Source organism: Onychostruthus taczanowskii, unplaced genomic scaffold (assembly GCF_017590055.1).
Source record: "Onychostruthus taczanowskii isolate IOZ18803 unplaced genomic scaffold, ASM1759005v1 scaffold9, whole genome shotgun sequence".
In the NCBI taxonomy this organism is placed as follows: domain Eukaryota; kingdom Metazoa; phylum Chordata; class Aves; order Passeriformes; family Passeridae; genus Onychostruthus; species Onychostruthus taczanowskii.
In genome coordinates this window covers 5,239,660-5,257,784 of record NW_024506993.1, presented here as the reverse complement: position 1 = coordinate 5,257,784, position 18,125 = coordinate 5,239,660, and the positions used below count along the sequence as shown (strand labels likewise).

Genomic DNA, 18,125 nt, shown 5'->3' with positions numbered 1-18,125 from the left:
GAAGCAACATGTCCCCTGTTTCTGCAGAGCTTGTCCTGAGCAATAGCAGCATCTGTCAGGGGTTATGGTGGCATTAGCCTCATGGAGCTGGGAGTTAGCAGTGCTTGGCAGAGTGACAGTTCTGCTGTACCTTACATAAATCTGTATCTTGCATAAATCTGTCTCTTCCTCCTCTGCCAAGGTGTGTGGTCACAATTTGTTGGATTCTTCCTGCTGTCCACCAGGCTTTTGAGTTTCCTAGAAGATATTTGCTTGAGACCCTTTTCCTTCATCTTTCTTCACACCTCCCCACTCCATACACTTTCACTTGTATCTTCCCCACAAAGACCTACAAGGGATGTATCTTAAACAGGTGTTTATTTTCAAATAAATCCCCATCACCTGCCCCTTACAGGAGCTGCAGAAATCTCTCTGTATTCCTATGGGATTGAATTCCTTGAGCCTCCCTGTGGCTTTGGTAGCAAACCCCAGCAGCTTCCTCCTGCTGACTCCTGCTCTGGGCTGAACCTGATCCTGGGTAGCTACAAGGTACCCACACTGCTCATCAGTACTTCATGGTGTTCTGTTGCCTCTCATCCAATTTTATGAACCTTCTAGACCCTTCTGAGGCCAGAAAGTAATAACTACCTCAGTTCTTTGCTGACTTTCAGTGTCTAAGGAAATTCTTCAGGAAAACAAGAAAGCCCTTATTAAATGCATCATTATATCCCCAACCACAACGTGTTTTCAAACAAAGCAAATCTGAAAAGAAAATGCTGACCCCTTGAAAGCATCTCTGGTCATGTGAGGCTTGGCCTGGGCCACTCTCTTGTCCCCAGCTCTGCTCAGGGACCCGATGGGAGGGTCCATGGCCAGTGATCTCCTGTGCCACTTTGTCACACCCACCTGCCACCAATTGCTTCACTGTGTTAAGGCTGTAATAGAGACCTGCTCTGAGCATTGTGGCAGAGACCAGTATAACATCTCTGTTGGTCTGCAGGACCAAATGCTTGGTGTGTATTACCCAATGAAATACAGCAGCTCCAAAGGAGCAGGTGATCTGTCAAGTGAACTCACTGTACCTCTCAGAGAGTCTGCACTGAGATAGACGCCCTCAGATGCTGAGGTGGAGGTACTTCAGTGTAAGGGTACTTATTGCTGTTGTTATTTATTATTGTTTGGTGTCTTGTGCTGGTGAGCATTTAGTGAAGGTGGCACACTCTTCTACCACAGGTTATCCACGGGGAAAACAAATAATCCCACATTGTGCTGTAGCACACACCCTGAGCTCTTAAAATGGAAGTTTCTCTTTTGTCTCCAAGCCCTTTTTCTTTTGTAGGCAGACATAAGAGCTGTAATACCAAGTGAATGGTATGTACTAAGTCTACACAATGGCTCTTTAAAAAAAATAATTACATATGGTACAAGAGGGAGAGGAAACCACTCCATTCCTGTAAATGGCCACTTAAGACGTGGAGAATAAATAACTGCAGTAAATAATCTGGCATAGCTGAGCTTTAGCATTTGGGAGTAAATCAGAGCTCTTTCCCCATTGTCTGCAGAGAAGCCTCGGAAATGGAGTTGGAAGGAAAGAATCCCATCAGAGTTGTGGCAAGGTGCTGAAAGCCCCTGGGAGCGCGCAGGACTCTCCTGCTCTCCCGTGTGTCTCCTCACCAGTTCCCTGCACCTCCCTTCCCTTCCCTTCCCAGGCGTGTGCAAGGCAAGAGACTCCCTGAAGTCTCGCTCTCCTCTCGTGAACAGGTGCCAGAAGAAGGCTGGGGAATGCAGGCTGGGGGATAAAGGCTGTGCTGGCGGAATTAGCCCGTCCCAGGCCCCTCGGTGGCCGCGCAGCCCCCGGCGCTCCCGCCGCCCATCCCCGCCTGCCTCCCTCAGCCGAGCGGCCGCTCCCTTGCGCCGTACGGGCTGTGCTGCCGCTATTTAAATGCAGCTCCAATCTCCGGCTGAGCGAGGGCTGTGTCGCTTTAAGGCACATGTGATACTCTCCCGAGCAGGGATGTGTTGAAATAGGCTCGGGCAGGTCCAGCGGCCGGGAGCCGCCGCCTTGTGCCGCCCGTGCGGAGCCGCGGCCGCGCTGCCCGCGCACGCCTGCTGCTCCTCGGCCTGGCGTGTGCTGCGAGCGGCACCTCACCGCCAGATCCCTCCAAAGGGCTCCTCCGGCACGAGGGGATGATTTAAAGGTGAAATTTAAAGGCTAGGAAATGATTTAAAGGTGAAAATGAGAAGGTCTCCACCCCTCAAACCTTGGCCACTTTTCTGACGGCAGTCTGAGAGCGCAGATGTCTTCTTTACTCTGGAAACAGGATTTGTAACGAAAAAGGGATATTTTTTTTCTTTTTTTCTACTTTTAATCCTGATAAAGAAGATTATTGGGAGGCTATAAAAGAAATCCCTTATTGTGGTACAGATGGATTTAAAAAAGTATTAGATCTTTCCGATGAACACTACTAGAGTGCTCTGCTCTTGGTTGGATTACTCAGGTAAGGAGCTTCCTCAGGATTTAAGATTCAGAAAGCAGATCTGCAACTCACCAGATAATAAGTGGAAAATACTCACTGCTCTCTTCTTTCTGTGTTTCTAAATGATAAGATGATATGTGGGTGAAATTGTGTGTGACAGTTTGCTGGCGAACGAGTGCATGAAGAAATGTTTGTAAGAAATGCTGGCTTTGAGCGAAGGTAGTTTGAAATAGCGAATGTTTGAGAGAGGGTTTTTATATTTTAAAAACCCACAAAAACTAATAATAAAGCCTGAGTGGGTAAAGTAAGTCTGCTGTCCATGTGTGAAGAACATGATTCCGGGGGAAAGACACAGGAGCATTTAGCAGGTTGTGGAAGTTTCGCTCTTTGACTGGGATTTTTAAAGTTCAGTTTAAATAACCTGAATACCTGAAATTCCCCTGCGTGAGACTCACCTTTCCCTTTGCCTTGTGGTATAAAAAGCACGGGAGCACCAATTATGCTAAGAAAGGTGTTAATTCCTGAAGACACGGGAAGCCTCCCGGGAGCTCCCTGATCTGAGGAGATTGAATCTATTTTGTAAGATAAATGGGTCTAAAAAAGAAAGGAGAAAAAGTGCATTGTATACTGCAAAGCAAACAGTTGGAAATGAAATTAATTACACACCAAGCAGTGCATCAAGCACTCAGTACAGAGAAAGGAAGAGCCTCATGCTGATCAAAATAATGTTTTGGTATTCTCTATTAATTATACTTGTCAGTTTATGTGGTTCATTTCAACTAATTAGACTTAAAAAGCTTCCCAAAGACTCTGCTGCTTTAAAATCAGGGCGAAGAAATGGATTTATGTGCATATATTTTACTACCACAGCATTTCACTATTTTAATATTGTTCATCTTCCTACTGTAGAAATCCCCTGATATTGCATGGAGATTTTTTTTTTTTGTAAAGACATGATTTTTTTCCATGTGAGAGATTGAATCTTTCAAAGTCTTTCTTGCTCTGAAAATGATGTTCAGCTGATTGGATTATTAGATAGAGAGCAGCATCCCGTCATTGGCTGAGTGAGGAGAGTGCCTGAAGTTTGATTAATTTGCCCATCTGAAATGCAGCAGAAGGTGCTGTTAAGGGAACTGGACGATGTGTAGCGTAGCTGAGCCTTGCAAACCTCCAGATCCTTGCAGGCACCGAGAAAGAGCTGCTGAAGTTAACAAGTCAGAGGGAAATTCAGCCACTTAGTACAGCCATGAGCACAAGTATGGAAAAAGAGTTGTCTGCACTGGATGGCCAGGTGCACCAGCACCAGCAGACAAAGAAATTGCCTTTTCCCTTTGCAAAGGGAATATTTCTTAAATTTTGACACAATCTGCTTTGTGGAAACATCGCATCTTCTGTAGAGCACATCTGAAATTCAGTCTGGCCATACTCCAGTCCTTGTGCATGCACAGGTCGAACAAAAGGAAGCTGATTTCATCTGGGGATTAGAACATAATTCTGAGAAACAATTACTTTGTTTGGTAGACAGAAGCATCGTTAATAATTAATGCTTGCAAAAGCAAAAAACCAAACAATGTACTGTTACCTTCTGGGTCAGTAATAGCCTTTTTAGTTTTGAGGATGGAGTATTTTGGCATTATGTCTTGGGCATCTGAGGATGTGTTATGCCTTTCTGCAATGTATTTAAAGCAGCTTTGATACTGTCTGGACATCATGTTAGTTTTTTCCAGCTGGTGTTGTGACTTTTTAAAATTTGGTTAATATTTTTAACTTCCCTGTAAATTGAGCTATGGATCAGTGTGAGAATATTTCCCAGCTTCTATTTATATTGTGGTTTTTTTAGTCCTCAGATTATTACAGTTTGATTTTTACCACTGAATTATTAAAGTTACCCAGGCTCCTGTGTTGATGTCTCTTTACCTCAGCTGTACTTTCTGGGCATGACCTTTGTTGTACAACAATTGCATCCTGCAGGGGGGAATAATAATCAAAAGACATTTAGCAAAAGGAGTGAAAAAGAAAAATATTAAAACCACTGTTGTAATGGAAGCTGACTATTGTGTGTGCTGTAAGGCATTGGATAACAATGTGTGTCTGATATTTTGTTTAGAGAATGGCAGTGGTCTCTGCAATGTCCTGGGTCCTGTATTTGTGGATAAGTGCCTGTGCAATGCTGCTCTGTCAGGGGTCCCTCCATCACACTTTCCAGCAGCATCACCTGCACAGACCAGGTAGGACTGAGCTCAGCTCTGGGCTTGCAGGCTCTCTGCCCGTGCTCCTGTCTGTCTTGATAAATGATTGACTAATCAAAATTCTCTTTATCATTTAAGTTTTATGAGTTGTTTGCCTTTGTATTGCACAGCATCTGTTTTTTGGCGAGTCTAATGTGTGTTGTGCTTTGCCAATCCAGTGTGGGAATAGTCATGTTTAATGTCATTTTCTAACAATTGCCCAACATAAAAATCCTGTTGCGGGTGACGGCTCAGTTTCTGTGTCCTTGTTTCTCTCTCTCATTCTTCCCATTTGGTGAAGTTCTGGAATTTCTGTAGAACTTGGACACTGTGAGAGCACAGGTTTGTGGAGCTTTGCGCTTACCTGACCCAAACTGGGTTCAGGTTTGCTCCTTAAACCACCAAATCTCCCTCAGTCACCCATGTGTGCTGCAGGTTTGGAGTTTGCTTTGGGTTAAGGGAGGCACACTCATTCCAGGCTCTCAAGTTTACCTCTGAAATTGATGGGGCTGCAAAAGTGTGGCCTGGAGGAGAATTTGGGACTGTGAAGAGCACAGTGCCTGTAAATGCAGAATCAATCCCACAGGTTAGCAGTGGAGAACACAGCTCACTTGGACTCCTGGTCTGCAGGGACAGCACAGCAGTGGTTTTATTGTGTTTTTATTAATAGAAATGGATCACATAACTCCTTCAGCTGCTAATTGCACACTGAAAAATGTACTATGCTAAAAATTGAGGTGGTGGCATTTTCTAGCACAGTGTTTTCATCTGGTTAAAATTAGATGGGCCAAGAATGTCACTTAACCAAATCTGAATCTAAAAAAAGATGGGAGGGGCTTTAAGAGTTGTAGAAATGAAAGCTGGAAAGTGTTAACTCAAGTGATGAGTCATTTTACTATGTGGCAATTAATATTTTAATTTTTTTTTAATCTAATGACGTCCCTTCAGAGACAGATGGTCTTGAACACAGGTCTTTAGCAACTTTAAAACTCAAAAGTTTTCCCAGGTATGTTTCTTGCCTAGAAATCACAGGTATTGTCATTGTCTTGGTTTGTTCTAATAAAACATAAATGTTATAGAGGAATAGACCAAAATCCTTGCTAGGCTAGGTCTCAGTGCCCATGTTAGAGCATCAGATTAACCAAGGGTGTCACCTTTACCCCCTGGCACTGGAAATCTGGGAGTGCTTGATGTTTCAGGGGTGAGGGACTTAGTTGGGACTTGCAGAGATTTATTACAGTGTAATTAGGTTGAGTATGTCCCTAGTGAAGGAAAGGGGAAAAAAGAGCCCAGCTGCACAGGTATGTAAAAGGAAAATGTAATATCATTTTATGGAATCAGTTGAAACAAGTGACATTATGAGAAAAAATGAGAGCTGGGCAGATCCAGAGCTCTGCAACATTTGCCTAAGCTTGAAAAATCACCTTTTTTATGAAGCAAGAACAGCAAGACACTGAATGCATACCAAATGTTGGGGAAATGTGAAAAATGACAAAATCTTTCACTCAGGGATGTGCTACAGATAGAGTGAAGGTTTTACAGCTGCCTCATCACCTACTTAGAAGCAGCCAAGCTTTGCCTCCTGCGAGCCTGGCTCAGGCAGCTTCTCTGCACCCTACATGAATAAGATTGATGGTGTTCTGATCCCAGGCAGCCAATTTCAGTCTCTCAAGAAATAATCCACTACATTGACAGATGAGTGGAATTTGACATGGTGTTCACCTCAAATTCAGATTGTGCTGCACCTGGGAAGTACCAGCCAGTGAGTGTCCTTTAGGGAAACTCTTAGATATTTTGGACAATTTTTGCTGTCACAACAGAAAATCAAGACAGTGTTTTTTTTATAAGGCCGTGAATTTGCAGTCTGCCAACTGAATGTGAAAGGTTGTACATAAAAAGGATGGAAATATGTTAACTAGCAAACTGTGTGATTTTAATGTATTCAACTGCAGTCCCTGAGCACACCCTATTTTTCATATTTATATTATTAGGAATGCGTAGTTTACTTTTAGTTAGAAACTGTGTAAGTAAGATTAAAATGTTCAGCCAAATAAAAGTGAATAAAAAATGGATGCAGATGAGCCAAAGCATAATTTCAGTAATTTAATACTTGGTATATGAAATTTCAACTTATTGAGTCATGGCAGATAGAGCTGTAATCAATAGCATGCTCAGCATACCTTTTCTTTCAGTTTGTGATCATGCATAGATAATGAGCTGCTCTAAAATAAGAGTTTGACCAGTTCATCTCCATCATGGGGCCACTTTGGTACAAGATAATTAAAAATGCAGGTTCCACCGCATCTTGTTCTTCTCATTCTTGATGAATAGAAGAGTCTCACTGAACACAGGAAGGTGCAGGTAAAAGATAAAATCCTCCTGGAGTGTATTTAGCATAATAAACTTGAACTGAACACAGTGGATTAGCACAGTGAATATATCCATCTGGACCACAGCTGTTAATCCAGTTTTGAAACCCTGGAAATCAAGAGCAATATATTAAAAGGTTAGTTTATCATCAGAGATTACTGAGCTTGATAATTTTTTTCTACCAGAAACTTTGTTAAGCAAGTATCTGAATGGGCTGAATAGATTTTAACGCACTGTGCAATCACAGAAGCTTAAAGCCTCTTTCCAGTGCAGTATAATTTTTTATTTTTATAATCCAGTACTTCTTTATTCAGTTAGATGACTTAGCAGAAGATATGAACCTGAAAACAAATGTGATAAACTGCTCTACATGACAGTATTTGTGACTGACTGTAGCTTTATTTTCTGTGAAGTGTTGACAGGTGGGCAAAGGTAGTAAGGCCATAGTAAATACTGCTTGCTTGTAAGATGAATGATGCTGTATTATTTGTGTCTGTTCATTAATTCTTTCTTGTCTCATTAACACAGTGAGAAGTTTGAGTGCTGCTCTTTAGAGCCTTTAAATATTGGTGCCTGTTCCTTTTGACTTGGGTAGGTGAGGAAGAGGAGACCTGGGAGTAAACCTGCAGAACCCCACTGCAGTGTAATTCCCCTTGGGCAATATTCGTGGCTTTCTGCAGGGCTTTTTGTGACTATATTTCATTTTTGTGAAAATCATGTTAGGCAAAGGATGTGTGAAAGCATTCACAGGAAATAACTTTATGTGGAAACAAATCTCCATCTTCTTTGCAAGCTTGTCATTTCTGTGTGATTTAAGAAGAAATAGTGGTAATGAAAAGAATTCCATGCTGGTTGTTTTGGTCTCTAAGATACACACAGTTGTAGGGCTGTGGAATTGGCCTGAGGGGTTAGAGTGGACGTGTTGATTTGCAGTTATCTGAATGCCTGTGATAGTTCATTGATCATCTGATTGACGGCATTGATCCTCCCAGCAGCAGGAAGTAGATGGTGGGATTTGGTGACACAAGATATTAGCAAAGGATTCAAGTTGAAAAAAAAATGAAAAAGCAGCCATCACCCTTTCAATCATGCAATTCTTTGCAAAATTCTGACTTTGTTCCATAAAAAGGTGTTGGATCTTTCAGCTTATCATAGGTGACAACACTGGCCATGTGTTACTTGGAGGGACATAGGATTCACCTGTAAGTTTGTTCAAATGAATTAGGTACACATCAAGTTAGTCTTGTATGCAGTGTAAAGATGGAAGGCAGACACAAGCAGAAAAAAGTACCCACTGTAGCACTGCTGACATTTGCAAATATGCTAATTAAAAATAGGCCTGTTCAGAGGAAGAAATCATGGACTGAATCAAGGCTGGAATTTTATGATGCTAAACATGAAGTACCTTTTATTGTGACAGTAGTTAATGATGTGCCTATTAAAAAATCTTCTCAAGAAGTGATTCTCTGTACTACATATTACGAGATGGAAAAATCAGTCTCAACGCAATTCTGCAGCAACTAACAAGGAACATCAACCTAAGGATGCTGTGAGCATGTTTCTCAGTAGACAGCATTTTGCAGAAACTGTAGTCTGTGGCTGTGAGCAAAAAATGTCTTAGTTCTGATCTTGGCCTTCCCACTGATTTTTTTTATAGCCCTAGGGTAAACTGCATATTTTCACATTTCAAAAGGTCTGCTATTTTCATATGCCCCATATATGTGGCTATTCAGTTCAAAACAGGCAGGGTTTTGAACCTAGTTCCTCAGGAAAGTATAAATACAATGTGTCTATACTTTGTGGAACAATTGAGATTTGGAAGGTGAGTTCAGCAGGATTTTTGCTCTTTCTGTTGACAGAAAGTGTGGCACTAGGCAGTTAATGTATAAAAGTTTCTGTGATTAGCAGGAATTGTGTTTCATTAATCACATGGTGTGAATGCAAACTGTTGCCTTCAGTATACAACGTTCAAATTGCCAGGCAGGAACACAGCCAGCCATGGCCATGAAAGGTGACAGCTATTGTTTCTTGCTGTGTTAATTAAAATGAGCACGTTTTTAAGTTCTAACTCAGTTTTCATTTACACCAGCAAATGCACAGGAAGCAGCACAGTGCCCTGGTTTGTTCACAGTCAGAAAATCCTGCTCACAAGGAGCTGCTCCAGCCCCTCACTGGAAAGATCTCTCCTTGTGATACCTTTGTTATACACACCTGGCCTTGACAGGCTGCTCTTGAAAATGTGAAACTACCAACTGCTAAGTGAAGAAATCCTGGTTGTAAGTACCTACTGTGTTCCTGGTCACATACAAAATACATTTGGATGTACGTGGACACGTACTTTGTTTAGGAAGAAAACTGATGTGACAAAATCAACACTTAAGCATGAGGTAGGGTTTCTAGCAGCATGATGGCAATGAACTGCCTGCTGTGCTTGTGTGATGGGCTTGTTTACAGCAGCAGACTTGATCGGAAGTATTGCACCCTGTGATTTTGGTTTTTTTGATTTTTTTTCCTGAAAATCAAACCTCTGAAACAAAACCAGCACGGCTCCGGGGTGTGCTTGGGTTAGCCATGGGAGTTTTTGGGGTCTGTTGCCTGGGACACAGGGGAAGCAAAGGGGAAGGGATAGGTGGGCATTGCCAGGGATCAGGCTGTCCTCCCTGGCTGGTCAGTGGCAGGAGCAGGAGCGCAGCTGGGACCCTCACAGCTTGGTGCAGGTGGAGCAGAGCTGTCACCAGTGACACTGCTGAAAGTGATGCTGTTACTGCTGATCCAGGGAGATGGAGCAGGCGTGTCAGCTCCGTGGACTGTGAGGAGCAGCATGGTGAGGGTGTGCACTGAGGCCCTGAGCAGCCATGGGGGGCTCCTCAGGAGCTGCTGGAAGTGTGGCTGTATTCCCTGTGGGGTGCCACCTTTCTCTGTTGGGTGCTGCTGTGGCAGTGGCTCTCTGGCCACAGAAAATGGACACAAACTTTCCCAGAAAAATCCTGGAAAGCTGTGTAGAAGCTGTGAGGAACTTAGAGGAAAAGAATTCAAACAATTATCTCTCTTTCTGTAACCATTGTTTATAGATATTCTCTAGAGTGTGTTATTGATATCCAACAATAGCATATGAGATGTTTTCACTTTGAGACCAGTCAGGTCTTAGGTCCACCATTGTTTCTATAAGCACTGTAGATTTCTAATAATAAGGTGTCTTTTCATGCCTTCTAGATCAGAGTCAATGCTAATTATTACCTGGCTAGGGCCCTGCTACCACATGCCACCTTTTCCCCCCGCCCTGTTGGGTGCCATCTTTCCTGTTGGTGCACTCCTGGGGTCACCCTCACTGCACACCTTGTGCAAAGCAGCAATGCAAAGTGCTCCCAGAGGGACCATGGGGTGATACCTCCTGTGTGGGTGCTTTGCATTGGCTCTCTCTGTGCCCTGGTTTAGTTCCCCTTTCTCCTGGCCATGCTCCTGTCCCCATCCCGTGCCACTCCAGCTCTCCCTGAGGCCTCTCTGCAGGCACACACTTGGGCAGGAGCTGCCCTGGGGAGGCAGGGACCAAAAAGCTCCTCTTGCTGTGCTGGCCCCAGCAGCATCTCCTGCTCCCAGCCCTGTGCTGAGCCTCCCTCTCCAAGTGCAGCCTCGGGGCTCTGTGAGTCATGCAGGGACCTTTCAGTGCACACCACTATTTGTAGCTCTCTGTCATGGCCTTAAAGGCTGTGGGAATTCATTCTGTGGTGGTGAAGTCCCAAGGAAAATTTGGCACCTACAAATATAAACCCCAGAGGCAAACTACATTGCTCTGCACTGAAGTATTTCTGCTGATAACATCAGAAACATGCCTTTAATGATTAGCCTGCTTTAGTCCAAGGCTCATTTATATTTTAGAAAGTAATATTCAAGTGCATTGCTTCACAAGATTGATGTGTTTTCCCCTTTAAGTTTGATATTATTTTACCCTGTACTGTCTGTAATCTTTGTATTTCCTTCTGAATGTTTTTATGTTTTTCTTTCCACTCTGTGAAACCAACCTGTGCTGTGAGCAAGATTTTTTTTTTTCCTGGTGGAACTCAGCATTTTTTGCTGTTTTCAGATGCCCTATACAGAACAGTTTTCTCCAGCTGATCTTACTCCTTTGCATGGGAGTGATGCTGGAGCTTTCTGTTCATCGTGCCCTGGGAAGGGACCACGAGGACTGCAGCACAGTTGGAGTCTAAATTTGAGACTCAGGCAGTGATGCACAATGGGGAATCGGGGGTGTAAATTAAGCTGAATGAAGTTACACAGCCCAATGTTTCTGTGACTCATATTTCTACGCTCTATTTAGATTGGTTTTTGACATCTCTCTCTTGCCTTCTGTATTTCTTTTGGAATACCAGTTTGCCCCTTTTCCTTCACAGTGAGTAAAGAAAACACTCCTGCCCTTCTTGAAAGGTCACATCAGTGACAGCAGAGTGCAGGATCACTGTTGCTATCATGATAATCGATAACTGTGTCCTACTGTTCCACTGTAATCCTTACTTTGAGAAAACAGCTTGGCTTGAGAACTGAAATGCTGGCAGGAATATAAAATTTTACTCGTTTTTGGATGATGTGAAAGGGATTCCTTGAGAATCAGTGAGTGAAGTACATAAACAATCTGTTGGGATGGGTACCCTTGTTGAAGTGCAGTGTCTCTGAGTTCCAGGTAACCCAGGGGATAACCTGCTCTCCATGAGCAGCTCCCAGCCAGCCACACATGCTGGGAGATTTTTGGAATTGGGCACAAATACTTCTACCAAGTTTTACTTGTATACTATGTACCTTAACTGTTACTAAATGAATAGGCAGCTAAAAACCAGCTTAAACAGTGATCCTTATCTCTTGATTATCAGGAGAGCTGTTGGTTCAGATTAAAGAATGGTTTTAATCCATCCTCGTGCACGATCCAAAGATCTGCTGGATTAATTTAGTTTTCTGTAGTTGACAAATCTGAATCAAGAACCCTCATTTTCAACCTACCAAAATAAAATACACAGTCAGAAATACACAGTCAATTAAACTGTGTACAAGTGAGAATGATATCTGTGGAGAACTTGATTAAAGACTCCTGTGCATGTACATATCAGTGTGTTGCAAAGTGAGGAACCTGGGACTGTGATTTTTCTGTGTTGTAAATAATGTCAGCAACCAAAGGCTCTACAAATCAGCCTGGGTACAGGCAAAAGCCTCAGGATCGAATCTGCACCCCCTGCTAAAACTTTATTTTTACTGTCCTCATTAATGCTCTCCAAAACTGCTGCTAAATATTGCTGGCAAGCAAGGCTTCAGTCCAATTGTACTGTGTTGTTCAGAATTTATTAATTATAATCTTTTCTTGCAGAGTCTATTTATATTTGATCATGACATTAATTGGTTGCCAAAACAAACTAGAGTTAATGGTGTTTAATTAAGTGGTTGAGAGCAAGCAAGGACATTTTATTTGGAAAATTGGTTTCATTGATTTATATGTTTGTTTCTTACAAGAACATGCAGAAATGAAGGGAACCTATTGGTTAGCACCTCTTTCCTACATGCTGCCCAGGAATCCAAATAACACAGTGGTGACTGAACCTGTTCAAGAGCTTAGAAGTATCTACAGCTCGTATATTTACCTATATAGATACATTAAAAAGTAAGTGTTCACATTCTGAATCATTCAGAATTTAAATAAAACCAAAATCCAGACAGAAATTAGATCAAATAACACTGAAACTATCATTAAGGTTATGTTCAGAACACTGCATTTTGAAAAAAATCACATTTTAAAGAAGATCTTAGCTTCACTTCTGGACTAAAGGTGCTGAGGATAAGAAAGATATGGTAAAATACACTGAAATATGACTAGATATAGGTACTTCCTGTAATTACATTAATAAAAAAACTCCATTATTTTATTTCTATAATGTAGTAATTCCTATGCTTTCCATCATGTCTTTAAAAATTGGCTAATTTTACAGTTCAGAAAGCTTTGAACACCAGCCTAATTCATGTATTATAGCCAAAGTTGGGACTGAGTGGGAAATTTTGAGGACTTAATAATGGGATTTGTTTGTTTTTAGGAATCACTTCCCCACGTTGAAACTTTAAGAAGTGATTCAATGTCTTTGTGCCTTCTTTATTTCTGCCTTGTGGGGGAAAAAATATCCGTGTGGGTATCAGCAGGTACCCAAACCAAGGTATCATGCTGATAAAGGTATAAATCCTGTCTGGAAGCAGAAATTCAGATCTGCCAGTGGCTGCCTCTTTCCCAAGAGGAATCAAGACCACAGAGTTCAAATTCAACACCAGGGTGAATGTGAGGAAGGTCTTGTGTGTCCTGGCTGGTACCAGCTCTGTTTTGGTTTAGAGCAACACTGAAATTAAAGTAGGTCTGGTGTTTTCAGAAGTTGGCCCTTTTAAGGAAAAGATACAGTTTTCATTAAACAGCAGAAATCTGGGGGAAAACCTTGTTTTAATCATAAGCTCTCATGGCTAAGCTAACACAGTTTACTGTCGCCCTGATTTTGTAAGACTTTGTTAAGCTTTCTGATGTTTACATTCTTTCAACAAACTTTCTCACACACAGTTCTGTAAATAACCTATGTTTTGCATTCTTTCATGGAGGTGGAGAGAATTGATGGACCCTTGATCTGTCCAGTGGCATTGGAGAGGTGGCACTGTCCCCCTCCAATCCACTGTCACCTTTGGAAAACTATAAATGTTGGAGTTAGAAAATAAAGGAGCTTCTTTTTTGTTCCCTTTGAGAGCAGCAGTGTCTGTGTCATCATTTCGTGCCTTATCACAACAGTTTACTGTGGCCTTCATGAACACATTAAATTCCTCTTTTTGGTTACTTGCATGGAGTGCTTTCAGATTTGGGTGGTCGGCCAGCCGGATGTCACTGCTGTGTGAAACAGGGGAACCCAAGGGATGAGCTGAACTCAGAGGTTTTTAAGTTCCTAACTGTTTTCAGTGTGCTGGGGCAGGATCTGACAGGGAATGACTGTGTCTCAGCCGGCTCCTGCATCTGTGGTATCATTATTTCTTTAGCAGTATCTTTTTGTGAAGGTTTAGAATGCAGCATTTTTTTTCCCCTCCAGGTAATTAGAAACTGTGTTTCCTCAGCTGCCATCTCAGTGCTTTCTCCATTAATTCAGCTGCCTGGGTGGTGTTTATCCTAACCTTGTTTTGAGTTTCTCCAACAAATAGATGACTCCTTTAGTTGTAATTTAGTTTCTCTTGGTATTTCTATTATCTCTTTCTAGTTGGCAGGCAAGGAAATCAGATGTGCATTAAATGAAACCATTTGTCATGGATTAGTGCATGCAAATGCCTTGATAACAGCAGTAGACAAAAGCTGTGAATGTCTGAACACTGACTTAGGAAGAGAAGATTAACAAGGCCAAAGCAGCACTGATAGCTGTCCCTAAATGAGATTGTTCAATGCCTAAGAGCAGAGCAACACTTCTGTGCCCTCCCTTGACATTTGTCCTCCACTGAAATATTAATACATTAGGGAAATTCACAGTGAAGCCTGTGAAGTGGGGAAGTGTCTGTGGCAGCTCCTGCCTTTCCCAGGAGTATGGACACATCAGGATCTTCCCTCTATCCATTAAAAGCCATCTGTATCCCCAGCAGATGTGGAGGATGGGGCTCACAGGTGGGCAAAAGTAGAGAAAAAACATTAATGATCCTCCAACCTTCTGTATCCCAGTTTGCCACAGCACACTGGGAGTCAGGAGAGCTGCCAGGCAGGACAGGGAATTCTGTTGAGGTTGGATGTGTCCTCTTCAATGACTTTTTTTGAAATATTTTGCATTTTCTTCTTTCCCCGAGGGTAGAATTGGGTAATTGTTTAATGCTGATTCCTGCTGTTGATAACACGCTGAACTGAATGAGTTGAGTGGTTATTAGATATTTATCTCATGCTTGTCCTGGTTACTCCAGTTCCATTGTAAGCCTGGTTGGTCTCTTCTGAGTCCTGAGAGGTAAATGTGAGCTCTGGAGTTCCTTGCTCAAAGGATGGAGGGAGGAAGAGCTGAAACACAGTTGGAGGAAGGGGAATTTTGAGATGCCCGGACTAGGATCCAGGGGGGTGAGCAGTGAGCATCCAGGGCACATGTAATTTCTAACCCTGAAAAACCACCCCAGGTAGATCACTAGACACAGAGGCTGTCATTTATTGCAAAGTCCACAATGTAGGCAGATTAGCAGCAGTTTTCTGTAGGTTTTTATCCTGTTTCAGTCTTTATTTTCCCTCTCACTTCCTCTAAACCAATTTCCTCTGTTTTCTCTAAACCTTCCTTTATGTAAGCTCCTAAGGCTCTCACTTTTGGAAAAGGCTTTCTGAACTTCCTCCTCTTAGTTAATGCACCTTGATGTGGTGTTTGAGGAAAAAAATTAGATTTGATTTCATCCCAATTCATATTCCAGCGATATCTTAATAAACTAAATAGTTTTAAACAGTTTTATTTTTAAAAAAGGATCAAAATGGAGCTATTTAGTAAAAAAAAAACTTGAAATGCTAGAATTTCCCACTTTCTGATATTGGTAGGATAGATTAAGTGTTTTATAATAAAAACTGGGAAAAATATAAAATATATATATGTATATTATATATAATATGTAATTTATGTGTAAAATTATATATATATAAAATATAAATAATCTTCTACCCATAGGAAAAAGTATTTCTGTTGATCAGAATCTTCCAGTGGGAAAGATTTTGTAGTGGTTTCACGTGTCCACACACCCCACACATTTTGATTGGTACCTTCTACAAGCAGTGTGGCATCGAGCAGTCCTTTGTAGCAGTCAGTCCTCTGAGGTTTAGGCTATGCAAGTCCCCCCTAAACCCTGTTCTTAGGTGAAATGAATTATTTTTTACTTTCCATTCTTGGGTTTTAACCTGTCTGTAGTGTCTAGAGATGGAACCAAGGTACAAAGAAGTATCAGGTTTGAACTGAAGTCCTTCTGATGAGGATTGTGTGTCTTAAAGATGCTGCTCCCTTGATCTGAGGGGCCGTGCTGTTTACCAGGTGAGAAGAGATTATCTCTTAATCCTGACAGAATCTAAAAATCAAAATCTGGAGGAGAAATTCATGCAGAGTTTAGAATGCAAACCTGCTTTTAAGTTTAACTGTGGTAAAATAATTTTCTTTGTATCATGCATTATATAAGTTAGTCTCTTAAGTTCCAGATATCTTACTCTGAGCTGTGTCCTGTCTGCTTTCCAAATGCTTTAATGTCCAGATTTCACATAAGAGGCCAAAGATATGAACAAAACTTAAATATACCTTTGTCAGGAGGGATTATTCCATATTTTGATAGCACATAAAGGTCTCAGAACCTCATTGGGTATTAAAAAAAAGGCAGCTTAGTTTTACAGGGACTCTAGCACTGCCTGTTTTTTTCTCTTTATGGCCAGCCCAGGGACAGCCTGTGCAGCATCCAGCAGTGGAACTGGCCATCAGAGGGAACAGCTTTCCCCCAGGAGCACATTTCTGGGAGCTGGCATGGAAACGAGTGAGGTTTTGTTACTCTGCTGCTCACAGCCTCCTCTGGTGGCTGCCAGACCCTGTCCTGCAGCTGTGATGAGTAATGAGATGGTTGACTTTCACAATTAAAAGGCAAATGTCGTGTATATGTGTTAAGAGAAGTCTTATAGATTTATGTTTTACCCCACCTTGTGTTGTTATCAGGGGATGCCCCGGGTTTGGGACATCTGGGAGGGTCAGCCTGTCACTATGGCAACATCTGACCTCCAATCAAGGTATCAGGAAGTAATTTCCAGCACTGGACAGCGAAGAAGGAGCCATGGACAGAACATGGAGGGGCTAAAGGGTTAAAAGGCAAAATTCCCATTGTGTGGGTGAGCACGTGGTGGGAAAAAAAAAATCCTCTGCTCCCAGTGCTGTAATATTTTCTCTATTCAGTTTTCTGTTGTAGTTTTGATAAGGTTTTAATAAACCTTTTAAATTTTTGGAAGTATTGTTTCTCACAGTACCCAGAGCAGGATCCCCTCCCTCATGCTGTGTCCTTGGCATGGCTGCTCTGGGCAGAGGGATGGATCAGGAGCCTCTCAGCTCCCTCTTTTCATGGAATCAAGGGCTTTGCCTTAAGCCAACTTCACGCTGGCTTAAACTTCCATGGTGGTTAAGCTGTAATGGCTCAGACTGCCCCAGCTGAGAGGTGTAAAGCCCTCGTGTTCCTGGTGCCCAGCTGACAAACAAGTTGTGCCACGTCAGGGAGAGTCTCCCTGCCCAGGGAGTGTTTTCCTGCCCAGGGAATGTCCAGACTCTCAGCTGAGCTGCAGAGGGGCAGTGCCAGCTTTGCTTCAAGTGTAGAGCTTCCCACTTTTTACTTAACTGCTTCCTTAGAGAGGGGAGAAGATTGGGCTTGTCTTAGGACAGAAAGGCTTCCTCTTTAGCCATGTTTCTCACTCAAAACCTACACTTCCCACCTGAGTTTAGTGCAGTGCTTCCAGCCTTTCCCAGGCACGCTAAAATGGATTCTGTATAACTCAGGGTATTTTTTGAAATGTGTCTGACTTGCAAATATTACCTGCCCACTGTTACTCAATAGACAATTCTTGCAGGCCAGCTACAGCAGCATGGAAACTTGTGTCAAGATAAATGTCTTATAAAGGGGAAAAAACTCTCAGACTATCTGTTTTAAGTGGAAAAAAACCCCAAAACCTTAATCTCTTGTTTGATTCCAAAACCATGGATTACTCTGGGGAAAGCCCAGAAGATCTGTCCCAAAAGAGGACTGTGCTCTGGCGATCCTGGGTGGAAAATCACCTGTGAAATTGGCTGGGCCAAACAAGACAAAGGTGTGCACACACTTGGTAGGGGCAGGATGCTGTTAAAGTCCTGTGTGTCCTTCCCCACTGATGGCCAGTTCTGGGCTCTGGCTCTTGAGGTTGACTGCCAAAGTTTTGCATCTGATTTGTTGGAACCTAAAAAACCTCCAAGCTGGAGAAAGGTCTTCTCCATGATTTATCTCTGTTTTGGCAACACAAAAGCTTGGAGGTTCTGTAAATATTTATCAACATTTTTGTTTAATGTCAGGACTTTTTTGG

General features: G+C 42.3%; 1 protein-coding gene across 1 annotated transcript in view; it reads left to right on the top strand.

Annotated features, from left to right (window-relative positions):
* The first annotated feature begins 2,465 nt into the window (after positions 1-2,465).
* TAFA1 (TAFA chemokine like family member 1) overlaps positions 2,466-18,125 on the top strand; it is a 207,806-nt gene continuing 192,146 nt past the window's right edge. Inside the window, exons 1-2 of the mRNA XM_041425865.1 lie at positions 2,466-2,477; positions 4,564-4,684. Coding sequence (XP_041281799.1) covers positions 4,567-4,684 — 118 coding nt within the window. The 5' untranslated portion in view covers positions 2,466-2,477; positions 4,564-4,566. The remainder of the gene's footprint in view (positions 2,478-4,563; positions 4,685-18,125) is intronic.